At 50.8% G+C, this 10994-nt stretch overlaps 2 protein-coding genes across 2 annotated transcripts in view; one reads left to right on the top strand and one right to left on the bottom strand.

Annotated features, from left to right (window-relative positions):
• Positions 1-10029, bottom strand: part of SCNN1D (sodium channel, non-voltage-gated 1, delta subunit) — a 24367-nt gene extending 14338 nt beyond the window's left edge. The window contains 2 exon segments of the mRNA XM_006878395.1: positions 9453-9705; positions 9796-10029. Coding sequence (XP_006878457.1) covers positions 9453-9705; positions 9796-10029 — 487 coding nt within the window.
• The window catches only part of UBE2J2 (ubiquitin-conjugating enzyme E2, J2), a 12755-nt gene continuing 11615 nt past the window's right edge, over positions 9855-10994 (top strand). The window contains exon 1 of the mRNA XM_006871703.1: positions 9855-9861. The gene's annotated coding sequence lies outside the window, so the exon portion shown is untranslated. The remainder of the gene's footprint in view (positions 9862-10994) is intronic.

Below are 10994 nucleotides of genomic sequence, written 5' to 3'. Positions count from 1 at the left end.
TGTGGCAGCGGTAGTGAGGTTGGCCCAGGATCGGACATTGTTTCGTTCTGCTGTGCATGGGGTCGCTATGAGTCGGTTCTGACTCGATGGCACCTGACAGAGGGTAGATGCTCCTCAGAAACCCTACACAGGGTCACCGTGATTAAGAATTGACTTGACACTTACTGACCAATGGCAGAGGGTGGACACATGATAACATGGGTGTTGGGACTCAGTAATATACAAGAGGGAGGTTGGCAGAGGAAAGATGAAGCTAGCAAGAGACACAGGAAGGACTGCAAGAGGTAAAATGAAGAGAGGTTAAATACTGTTAACTGATGGTGATGCTCTATGGTAAGCACTGGACTGTGAATCACAAGGTCCAGGGTACGAGCTTGCCAGTTACTCCGTGGGGAGACTTTCTGCTCCTATGAAGATTTAAAGCCTCAGAAACTCTATGCAAGGTCAAACAACAACAACTATAGTTGTAATACATGGAGGGGATTGCAGTCATTGTAATGAACCAAGGTATATGATTTGTTGAATGTAAAACTAATGATTTGCTCTCTAAACCTTCACTCAATTCACAACAAAAAGTAAAAAAAAAAAAAAAGATGACATGTCTCATGCTAAGAGGACACACCCCATAAGACCATACCACAACTCAGACCACACTCCACACAGTAAGTCCACATACCACAAACTAAACACACACGATATGTCCATATACAACACTCTAAATAAGATCATGTGCCACATGCTAAGATGACATGCTACACGCTAAGATCACACACTACACACTAAGTGCACACCACACTCTAAGACATCACACCACACACAAGTTCCAAATCACCAAATCACACTATTTCTGAAACTTAAGTCCTCTGCTTATGTGTGTATAGTTATATGAAACCAGTAGTGTTCAAGGTAGAACCATCAGGAGTTCCCATACCCCCCAATGCTACCAGGTGTCCCCATGCTCCCCAGATTACTAGGTATCCCAGCCCCCCAGAATGACCAAATGTCCCTGGCCTCCAGAACAACCAGGTGTCCATTCTGGCCTTTAAGATCACCAGATTGCCTTGTGCCCCCAGGATGACCTATTGTCTCACTAAAACACCAGGTGTCCTCATACTCCATGCTCACTCACTGTCTCGGGTCCCACTGGACAACCCAATATAGCCCTAGGATGATGCAATGGCCTCACCATCCCAAGTGACCAGAGCTCAACTTGGTTCCAAGCTTGAGGCCCTGCTGCCCTTCCCCAGTACAGACTCTGGGTTCCCAACACCACGCCCCAGTCAGTGATGAGGGCCTGGACTCTGAGAAGGGGTGTGGCCATGACCTTTGTGCCTTGGAAGCAAGCAAGCTAGAAGGAGGCAGATGGTCCCTTTGTGGTAACAGGAGGGGAAGTCATGTGAAAAAGAGCTGGCTCCTAGTTTCACCCAGATGTGGGTACAAATCGTGACCTTGTCACTGACCAGCTGTGCAACATGCCCAAATTGTTCAACCTGTCTGAGCCTGTTTCCTCAAGTGCAAGGGCACAAATTCAGAAGTTGGAGCGGCTATGTTGAGTGCGTGGAGACCCAGTCTCTGGCCTCCCTCCACCGGCAGCAGTTTCCCTCTGGAGGTGGGTCTGTGCGCCGTGGACCACAGTGTTGATTGGGGGTGTGTGCTGCCTGGGGAGGCCATCAGTGGGAGTAGAGGAAGGGTTCCTGGGCCCTGTTTGGGTAATTAAAGCTGGAGCAGCATGTGCTTCCCAGTGTCATGGGGTCACAACAGCGAGTGCCAGAAGAGCAATGGGCTGCAAGCCCCCCAGGAAGCCCAGGGGAGGGAGGTGGGCCCAGTGCAGCCCAAAGGAGCTAGAAAGGAGTTGGGGCATGGCTCTCCTGTAGGAGACAAGGTTCCATCAAAGGCAGAGAGACACATGGATCCCTGTCTGGCCAGGCTTGAGTCCGAACTTGGTTTGCAGGAGACATGTAGCCTCAGTGGCCTAAGAATGGCCTAGGTCCCAGTGGACCAAGTCCCCAGAGGACTGAGAGACTGAAGTCCCTATGTTACAAGGCCCAGCTCTGAGCCTGGAGAAACGCCAAGAGGTAACCCCAACACATATGTTTAAGAGGATAGAGGGTCTCCTGCTTCTCCCCTCTCCCCCTACAATGCAGATACTTTCTCTAGTGCCAATGAGGCCAGATGGTTCTTTCTCTCCTCCCCCAGGCCCCTTCCAGTCCCCAGGGAAACAGAAGGTACTGTGGGTGGGGCAGATTGGTATCTTGGCATGAGGCTGGGCATGAGGCTGGACCACACTTGCTGCTCACTGGACTATGGTGAGAAGAGGCGAAGGTGTCAAGAAAGTGGATGAGCACAGCCTTGGCTCCGCTCAGCCCTCTCCGGTCAGCCAGCTGAGCACAGTCCTAAGGTTACTCACTTTGTTCTTAGCAGTGGCAGTATTGGGAGCAGTAAGGGGCTGCTTGGGGACTACTGGTCCCCTGCTGTCATGTGGCAACCAAGCAGGGCACTGCTGTATGATGAACCCCATACTCAGGGGCAGCCTGGAATCAACCATTGGCCTCCACCTGGCCTTGGGGGGTTCTGGGCCAATCTATCTGGAGCTTGAGGGGTCTGTGCACTCGGCACTCATGTGCTGGATCCTGCTGAGGTGAGTGGTCCAGGGGCTCTGTGCCAAGGTGGGTGAAGGGCCTCCTTGGTGTTCCTGAAAGCCTTGCCCACTTTGCCACTTGGCAAGTTGCTCTGCCACTTGGATCATATGATCCAATGGTGCTTGAAGTGTCAGTAGCAGACAGCGATGCAGTTTGGAGTCTGGGGCAGGCCCCTGTTGGTGAATCACAATGCAGACCCTTAGGATTTTGGAGCCAAGTCCTGTCATCCTCCACAGTTAACTACTCTTCTTTTGCGGAGCACCTTTTGGCTTGTTACTGGGCCTTAGAAGATACTGAATGCCTAACCATGGGCCACCAAGTCACCATGCAACTGAAGCTGCCCATCATGAACTGGGTGTTGTCTGACCTACAGAGTCCCAAGGTTGGACGTGCACAGCAGCACTCCGTCATTAAATGGAAATGATATATAAGAGTGGGCTCCAGCAGGATCTGAAGGCATACAGAAGCTACATGAAGAAGTAGCTCAAATGCCCATGAGACCACTCCTGTCACATTACCTTTCCTTTCCCAGTCTGCTCCCATGGTCTCATGGAGAAGTCCATAGGATAAGTGGACCAAGGAAGAGAAAACCTGTGCTTGGCTTACAGATGGTTCCGCATGATATGCAGACATCACTTGAAAGTGGACAGCAGCAGCACTACAGCCCCTTTTGGGAACGTCCCTGAAGGACAGTGGGAAGGCCAGTCCCCCCAATGGGCAGAATTTCAAGCAATGCATCTGGCTTTTCACTCCCCCCCCCCAAGTTTTTATTGTGAATTATGTGATAGTTTACATGAGAGAACATTAGCTTTACATTCATTCTATCGTATATCGTTTCATTGCAATTATTACAATCCCCTCCATGCATCATCAACCAATCAAAGTGTATACCCCACTAGCCTGCCCCTTGGTCACCAGCACACAGCCTCTCTCCCTCTCTGGGTCTAGAGTCCCCAGCCATTCCATCTCTCCATGTCATCATCTCTGCCTCCATCTCTGGCATCACTGTTTCTCTGGGTAGGGTCCCACACTCCATTCTTCTCCCTTGATGGTCCCAGGGACCTCTGCTCCTGGACTGCAAAGTCAGCCACTCCCCTTTTGCTACAAAAGGTCTACCTTTACATTTCCAACCCTCACAGTCAGTCCTGACAGCATTTATTCACTATTGTATCATAAGAGACCTATCCCCATCTCCTTTCATTCCCCTCCCCACCCCCAGACAGATTAGATACTACTTCATGGAGATTCTACCTTCCTCTGCGCCCTCTGGATCTAGGCTCCCTCTTGAAAGCTTGTAAGCCAGTCACTTCTTGCCTTTGTAGCCCCCCCCCCCCATTTTGGGTAGCCAATGTCCATGTTGCCCATCCCTGTCTACCCTACTTACCAAGGGGGTGGGAATGATCCTCGCTGTAAAGACTTGTTCCCTCTTTTGAGCTACTGCATCCATAGGTGTAGGTCAAGTTCATCAAATTGTATCAGATTACTCTTTTTTCCTTCGTCTTTCTTCTTCTAGTTGAGCTCTGATCATCCACTGGCTGTTCACTTTGCTTGGAAAGAGAAGTGGTAAGATGTACAACTATATACTGATCCATGGGCTGTTGCCAATGGTTTAAACGGATCGTTAGGGACTTGGAAGGAACATGATTGGACAATCGTTGAAAAGGAGCTGTAGGAAGAGGTATGTGGCTATACCTCTCTGAATGGGCCAAAAAAGTGAAGATATTTGTGTCTCATGTGAATGCTTACCAAAGAGGTGTCTCAGCAGAGAGGATTCTAACAATCAAGTGGATAGAATGACATTCTGTGGAAACTAATCCTCCTCTTCAGATTTGCCTTCCCTGTATGCATGCTTCTGCTCAAACTACCATTCATGCCTCTTCTGTCCTCATGGTATCTCACACAGCATTGCGTCAGATCAAGGGACTCACCTCACAGCAAATAAAGTGTGGCAATGGGCCCATGCTTGTGGCATTCTCTGGTCTTACCATGATCCTCATCATCCTGAAACAGATGACTTGATGTTGTTGTTGTTGTTAGGTGCCATCAAGTCGGTACTGACCCATAGCGACCTTATGCACAGCAGAATGAAACACTGCCTGATCCTGGGCCAACCACACTACTGTTGCCACTCTTGAATCCATCAATGCGGCCACTTGGCCAATCCATCTCATTGGGGATCTTCCTCTTTTTCTCTGACCCTCCACCTTACCAAACATGATACTTGATAGAACTGTGGAATGGCCTCTGAACACACAATTATGATGTCAGCTATGTAGCAGTCTCTTGCAGGGTTAGGGCAATACTCTTCAGGAGGCTGTATATGATTTACAGCAAGTGTCCAATACATCGTGCTGTTTCTTCAACAGCTGGGATGCATGGGTCCAGGAACCTAGGGGTGGAAATAGGAATGGCACCACTTATTATTACTTCTAGTGTTCCTCTCAAAAACATTTTGCTTTCTGTCCCTGTGATCCTATGTTCTTGGGACTGGACCTGTTATTTTCAAAAGGAGGGATATTTCCACTTGGGAGAAACTGATTCCATTGAACTGGAAGTTTAAAAATGCCCCCTGTCCTCTTTGAGCTCCTTATTCTTCTGGATCAACAGGCAAAGAAGTGAGTTACTGTATTGGGTGGTGTGATTTAGCCTTATTACCAAGGGGACCCTGGACTGTCATTATATAACGGAAGGAAAGAAGAATGTGTACAATCCAGGAGATGCCTTAGGGTGTACGTCTCTTAGTACCACCATGCCCTGTGTTCAAAGTCAATGGTTAGCTACAGCAACCTGATTCTGACATGACTACTAACAGCCCAGACCCTTCAGGACTGAAGGTTTGAGTCATCCCACCAGGCAAAGAACTACAACCAGTTGAGGTCCTTGAAAAGGGAATATGGAATGGGTGGTAGAAAAAGAGAGTTTAAAATATCAGCTGTGGCCATGTGACCAGTTACAGAAACAAGGAGTATAATTGTAACAAGTATTTTTTTCCTTGTATGTGTGCATCAAAAATTTTTTTTCATTTACAAAATGCAAGATGTAAATGGGATTATTACATTTTTGGTTGTATATGTGTTAGTTGTATCATATTAGGCACAGGTATGACTTTATAATTGTCTTTATTTATAAATTTCATATGGTTTAAGGACATATATGGAATCCTGGTGTAGTGCTGTGGGATAATGCGCTGGACTGCAAGGTCGGTTTGAACCACAAGGTTCAAGCTCACCAGCCACTCCTCAGAAATCCTATACAGGGTCACTATGAGTTGGAACCGACTCGACAGCACTCAACAACAACAACAAGTAGATGTATACAGGTGTCAAGTTGACAAGGGGTGGTGTGTGGTCAGTTTTGCATCAACTTGACTGGGCCAGGATTTTCAGTGCTTTGACAGTTGAGATGTATTGTTGTTGTTGTCAGGTGCCATTGAGTTGGAACCATGCAGAGCAGAACGAAACAATGTCCGATCCTGGGCCAACCTCACTACCGCTGCCATGCTTGACGCCATCAATGATGCCACCTAGCTGATCCATCTCGTTGGGGGTCTTCCTCTTTTTCTCTGACCCTCCATCTTACCCAGCATGACATCCTTCTCCAGCGACTGTTCCTTCCTGACATTATATTAGACCTAATATAATGTAATGACGTGTATGTGACATCTGCTCCGAGTAGCCAATCAATTGAAAGGAATTTTCCTCAGGGGTGTGGCTTGTTCCCAATATAATGGACACTTGCTGCTTTCTGCTGGATCTGGATCTTACATTTGGCTCCTCATCATGACTTGAGCCAGTGGCTTGTTTTGTGACCTGCTTAATCCCGAGAGTCATCAGCACCCTGCCATTTTATCTTCTGAACCTGCCTTTCTGGTACCTGATTTTCTGATCTTTGTTCATCTGACCTGCAGACTTGGCACTTGCCAACCTCTACAGTTGTGTGAGTCTTTTCCTTGACATAAAACTCTCTTTATATAGATATACATAAGCTTCATTAGTTAATCTTCTTTAGAGAAAACCCTATAGCAAGTCAATGATTCAAGAGACATCCCAACCCTGCCTGATTAACATAAAGGACACCTCACTCCCCAATGGGATCATAATTACAGGCATAGACACATCACAAAATGGAGGATAATGACATCACTATATGAGTGCCAACCACTGAAAATCATGGCCCAGTCAAGTTGACACATAAGCCTTAACACAAACCCTGTATAGGGTTTCTGAGGAGCAGCTTGTGAGCTTGAACTGCCGACCGATCTTGCAGTCCAGCGCATTAACTCACAGTGCCACACCAGGACTCCCTTATTTGCATAGTCTCACCCAATCACTAGGAACGTTGGTGGTGCTGTAGGATACGCACTGGATTGCTAACTACAAGGTTGGTAGTTCAAACCCACCAGTTGCTTTGCAGGAGAATGATGAGACTTTCTGCTTCCATAAAGATTCGGAAGCCTTATACAGGGTTGCTATGAGTCCCAACCAACTTGATGGCACTTAACAACTCAATCATTGATGGGAGTCACAAAGACTATGGTTAATAGAGCCATATTAAGTAATTCAAGGAGCTCTGGTAGCATAGTGGTTACGAATCGGGCTGTGAACCGCAAGGTCAGCAGTTCAAAACTACCGGCTGTTCCGTGGGAGAAAGATGAGGCTTTCTGTCCCCATAAAGATTTACAGCCTCAGAAACCCTGTACAGGGTCGCTATGAGTCAGAAGCGACTCCATGCCACATAATAACATTAAGTAATTCATTTCACCACAGAAATAGTCTCCTCAGGACCCTCTCAAGCTCCTGCCAGGACATCATTCCCCATGAGATGGGATGGGGAGCATGCATAGAAGCAGAAGCCCCTGATCTGCCCTCTTCCTTGTTTGTGCTTTATGGGTGGGTGTGGATTGCGTGTGCACCTTGTGCCTATACTCCCAGTGCCCCCGATGACCCCCATACATAGCTTTCTATGAGTTAAAATGAGCACCACTCACTCTTCCTGGAGGTGATGGGCTCTAGGTGGGAGGAGAGCCTCAGGCCAAGAATGCTTTCAGGGCAGGAGTCTGGGGCAAGGACTGCCTCATGGCACTGTGTACACACACACAGGGAGGCACACAGGCTTCTTCTGGGCCCTGAGTCATCTCGTTGGGAGATCTTCCTCTTTTTCTCTGAGCCCTCCACCTACCAAACATGATACTTCATAGAACTGTGGAATGGCCTCTAAAGATACAATTATGATGCCAGCGAGGGCTCAGGGCTCCATGGGCTCAGGGGCCAGGGTGACTGCTGGTCTAGTCACACTCTGCCACTGACCAGGTAGACAGTCAGGCCTTCATTGTCCATAAATTGTCACATGGTCAGCCACCTCATACCAGCCCAGGTTAACTCCTGGAGGAAGTGGGGTTGAAGTAAAGGTGAATTCAAAGCCTACTAACTCGGCTACTGGGGAGTTCACAGGGGCAGAGGCCTCCTGGGACAATGTGTGGAAGCACCCTAAGTCCCTCGCTTGGTCCTATTCCTGGCTGTATTTCACAGCAGTGGTTATAGGTTCACCTGAGCAGCTCTCCCCTTTTCCGGTCATCAACTGACCATTCACCCAAACCTCCCTGTATCGAGTCAGATGGTGAGGACATTAAAGGACAGATGCTTTCATGCTTGGCGCTCTCTGCCCTGGGGAGGCAGGAGTCCATGGATAAAGCCAGCAAGTGACATCCGGGAGGGGCCCCAAGGAAAATAATGAGTTTAGCATGCAAAGATGGGGCAAGGGAAGACGTTAGGGTGTGGTCATGGGATGCAAAACATTCACACAGGTGTTCACACATGTCCCTGAACAAAGGAAGTTGTTAAGTCCATCTGTACACAGGACCCACAGTCAACCCAAGGCTCTGGCAGGGGTAGGGGTGGTCAGGCTAGATGGGCCTGAGCTGGGAGATGTGAGCTTGACCTAAAGCTGGTCTGAACTGGGTAGCCTGTCCAAGTCCAGGGCTGTGGCTATATTCACTACAGCCAAAGTCTCACCCTGTGACATGGGAACCATTATCCTCTCCTCCCTGAACACCCCTTCCCCTCGCAGGCCACTTCCCCACTCAGCCCTGAATCAGATGGCTGGTAGTTGGCTGTGCCTCTCCCCCTACCCCTACTCGCCTAAGGCCAGGGAGGGGACCGTGGGAACAGAAAACAAGTTCAGTGCCAATGTCCACTGGCTCACAATGACCCTATTCACCAGCCGGGTGGAAAACTTGGCGGGCAGGGAAACAGTGGAGTATTCTTACTAGCACATTTTCCCCACAAAAGTTATGGGACTGTGTAGACAGTCCTGTAGTTATGGGGCAGGTTTGCCAGCAGGGCTCCAAGTCCCTCGGTGGCAGTCCAGAACTGGACTTCTATGGGTCCTGAGAGGGTGGTGGTGGTAGTGTGCCGTGGAGTCGGTTCCGACTCATAGCGACCCTGTATAGGGTTTCCGAGGCTGTAAATCTTTACGGGAGCAGAACGCCTCATCTTTCTCCTGCGGAACCGCTGGTAGTTTCGAACTGTTGACCTTGAGGTTAGCAGCCAGACAGACTCGTAACCACTAGGGGGAAGGATTAGTCACTGAAGGGATGGGTGGCCTCAGTGCTTTCCCGTTAAATGGGAACAAGACTCCGGGTCCCTAATCTAGACTGGACTGATCCTGGGAAAAGTGTTCGGAGTGAGGGTCGGGGTTCCCTTTCATTGGGAGTACTCCTGGGAACTGCGCCTCTAATCCGGCAGCTCTCTGCAGAACAGGAAGCTTGGAGGGAAGCTTGAGAGTGGGGCTGTGGGGCCTCCACCGGCCGCTCACTGTGTCTCCGCTGGCAGCGTCTGACTGCCTGAAGGGCGCTCCGGTTGCGGGAAGCGAGCCCTGGCATCCGGCCCGCGAAACCGCGGCCGGCCGCGTTCAAATGCCCAGACTTTAAGATTGCTGTCGCGCCATATCTCGAGGCTGTAACAGTGAAACGAGGGAACAGTCCGCCAGCGCTGCCTAGAGCGGCCACCCCCACACCCCGGAAGCGGAAGTGCAGTCGGTCCCGCCCCGTGAGCGACCATCTTGGAAGCTAAAGCGGCGGCGGCGCTGTGGCGGGTGCGGTGGGCTAGGTCCCAGCGCGGCGGCGGCTCTTTCTGGCGCGGGCCCGACTCTCCCGCACCCTGCTCTGGCCTCCACCACGGCGAGCCTGAGCGCGGCGGCGGCCCACGCGTGGCGACGGGGAGAGGTAAGCGCGCGCGACATGGGCCTGAGCCGGGGCCTCGGACTGCTTGTCCACCCGGCTGGAGCGGCGCACTGGGGGCGTGGGGCCGCGGGGCACCGCTTGATCTGGCTGCCGGTCCGCCGCGTCCCCGCCTGCGCCCACGGGAACTCTGGACTCGGAGAGTCGGTACATGGAACTCAAAGTCGGTTACAGCGGATGCCCGGGCCCCGGACGGGTGGCCCGCCGGCTAGTTTGGGGATTGGATTGAGTCTCCTGAGTATAAGCTTTTCCGTTAAGTAGGACACGTGCAGTTTGCTATCTCCAGGACGAGACAGCATTGGTCTTGGTTGGTAAATACACCCCGGGACTCCGTGCTCTGGCGGGGGTGACTGCCGTTTGACCGCCGTCGCTTCCCCGCAGTACTGTTAGAAATTCAAATTGCTGTAAATCCCAATACTGCTGAGGATGCCCAGGGTCATGCCCCCGGGAAAGTAGCCGAGACCGAGAGGGAAGCCGGAACCTGGCCCTACAGCCTGGTGACCTGCCTGGTCCCTCATTCCCCAGCTGCTAATTGGACCCAGCCTCTGATCACGTGTTACCTCCGGCCTCTGTTCCCATCAATAGCCCTTCTGCTTTCTGGCCACTTGCTGAGCCCTAGGGATAAGACAACACCTCTGCTTCCAGTTGAAAGCACGAAAGCAACCCAAGATTTATTTGTAGGTGACAGCGTTATAGGGTTCTTATCGAGGGAGCGTGCCACGGCTTCAGTGGGAGGGAGTTTGGGAGTGTCACATCATTGACAAGCCCGGTGGGCAGACTTCTGCCTTGTGGGCTCTGGGTGCCTGGACGTTGCAGTGGTTTCTGGGACAGCAGCCTTGTGGTGGGTTGCCCCCTTCAGGCCTGCTTTTCTCCAGGTGTGAAGCAATTTTGGTGGAAGAGGGCGAGGCTTCTGTGAGTGTCCTGGGCTCTGGGTATGTGTGTATGTCATGTGGCCAAGGTGTCATGCCACACCATCACCTGAGTTCTGAGGACTCAGTGTGGGAGTGAGGTGCTCTGGGGAAAAGGACACAGGCTGAGTTGGACAGCAGAACACGTGGGGGTGTGGTTGGGCTGTTTTCCCCCCATCCTGTGATACTTATCAGTGCTCTGCACCCCCC

Source organism: Chrysochloris asiatica, unplaced genomic scaffold (assembly GCF_000296735.1).
Source record: "Chrysochloris asiatica unplaced genomic scaffold, ChrAsi1.0 scaffold00173, whole genome shotgun sequence".
Taxonomy (NCBI): Eukaryota; Metazoa; Chordata; class Mammalia; order Afrosoricida; family Chrysochloridae; genus Chrysochloris; species Chrysochloris asiatica.
The sequence above is the reverse complement of the archived record's forward strand: the minus strand, read 5'-3'. Positions and strand labels throughout refer to the sequence as shown.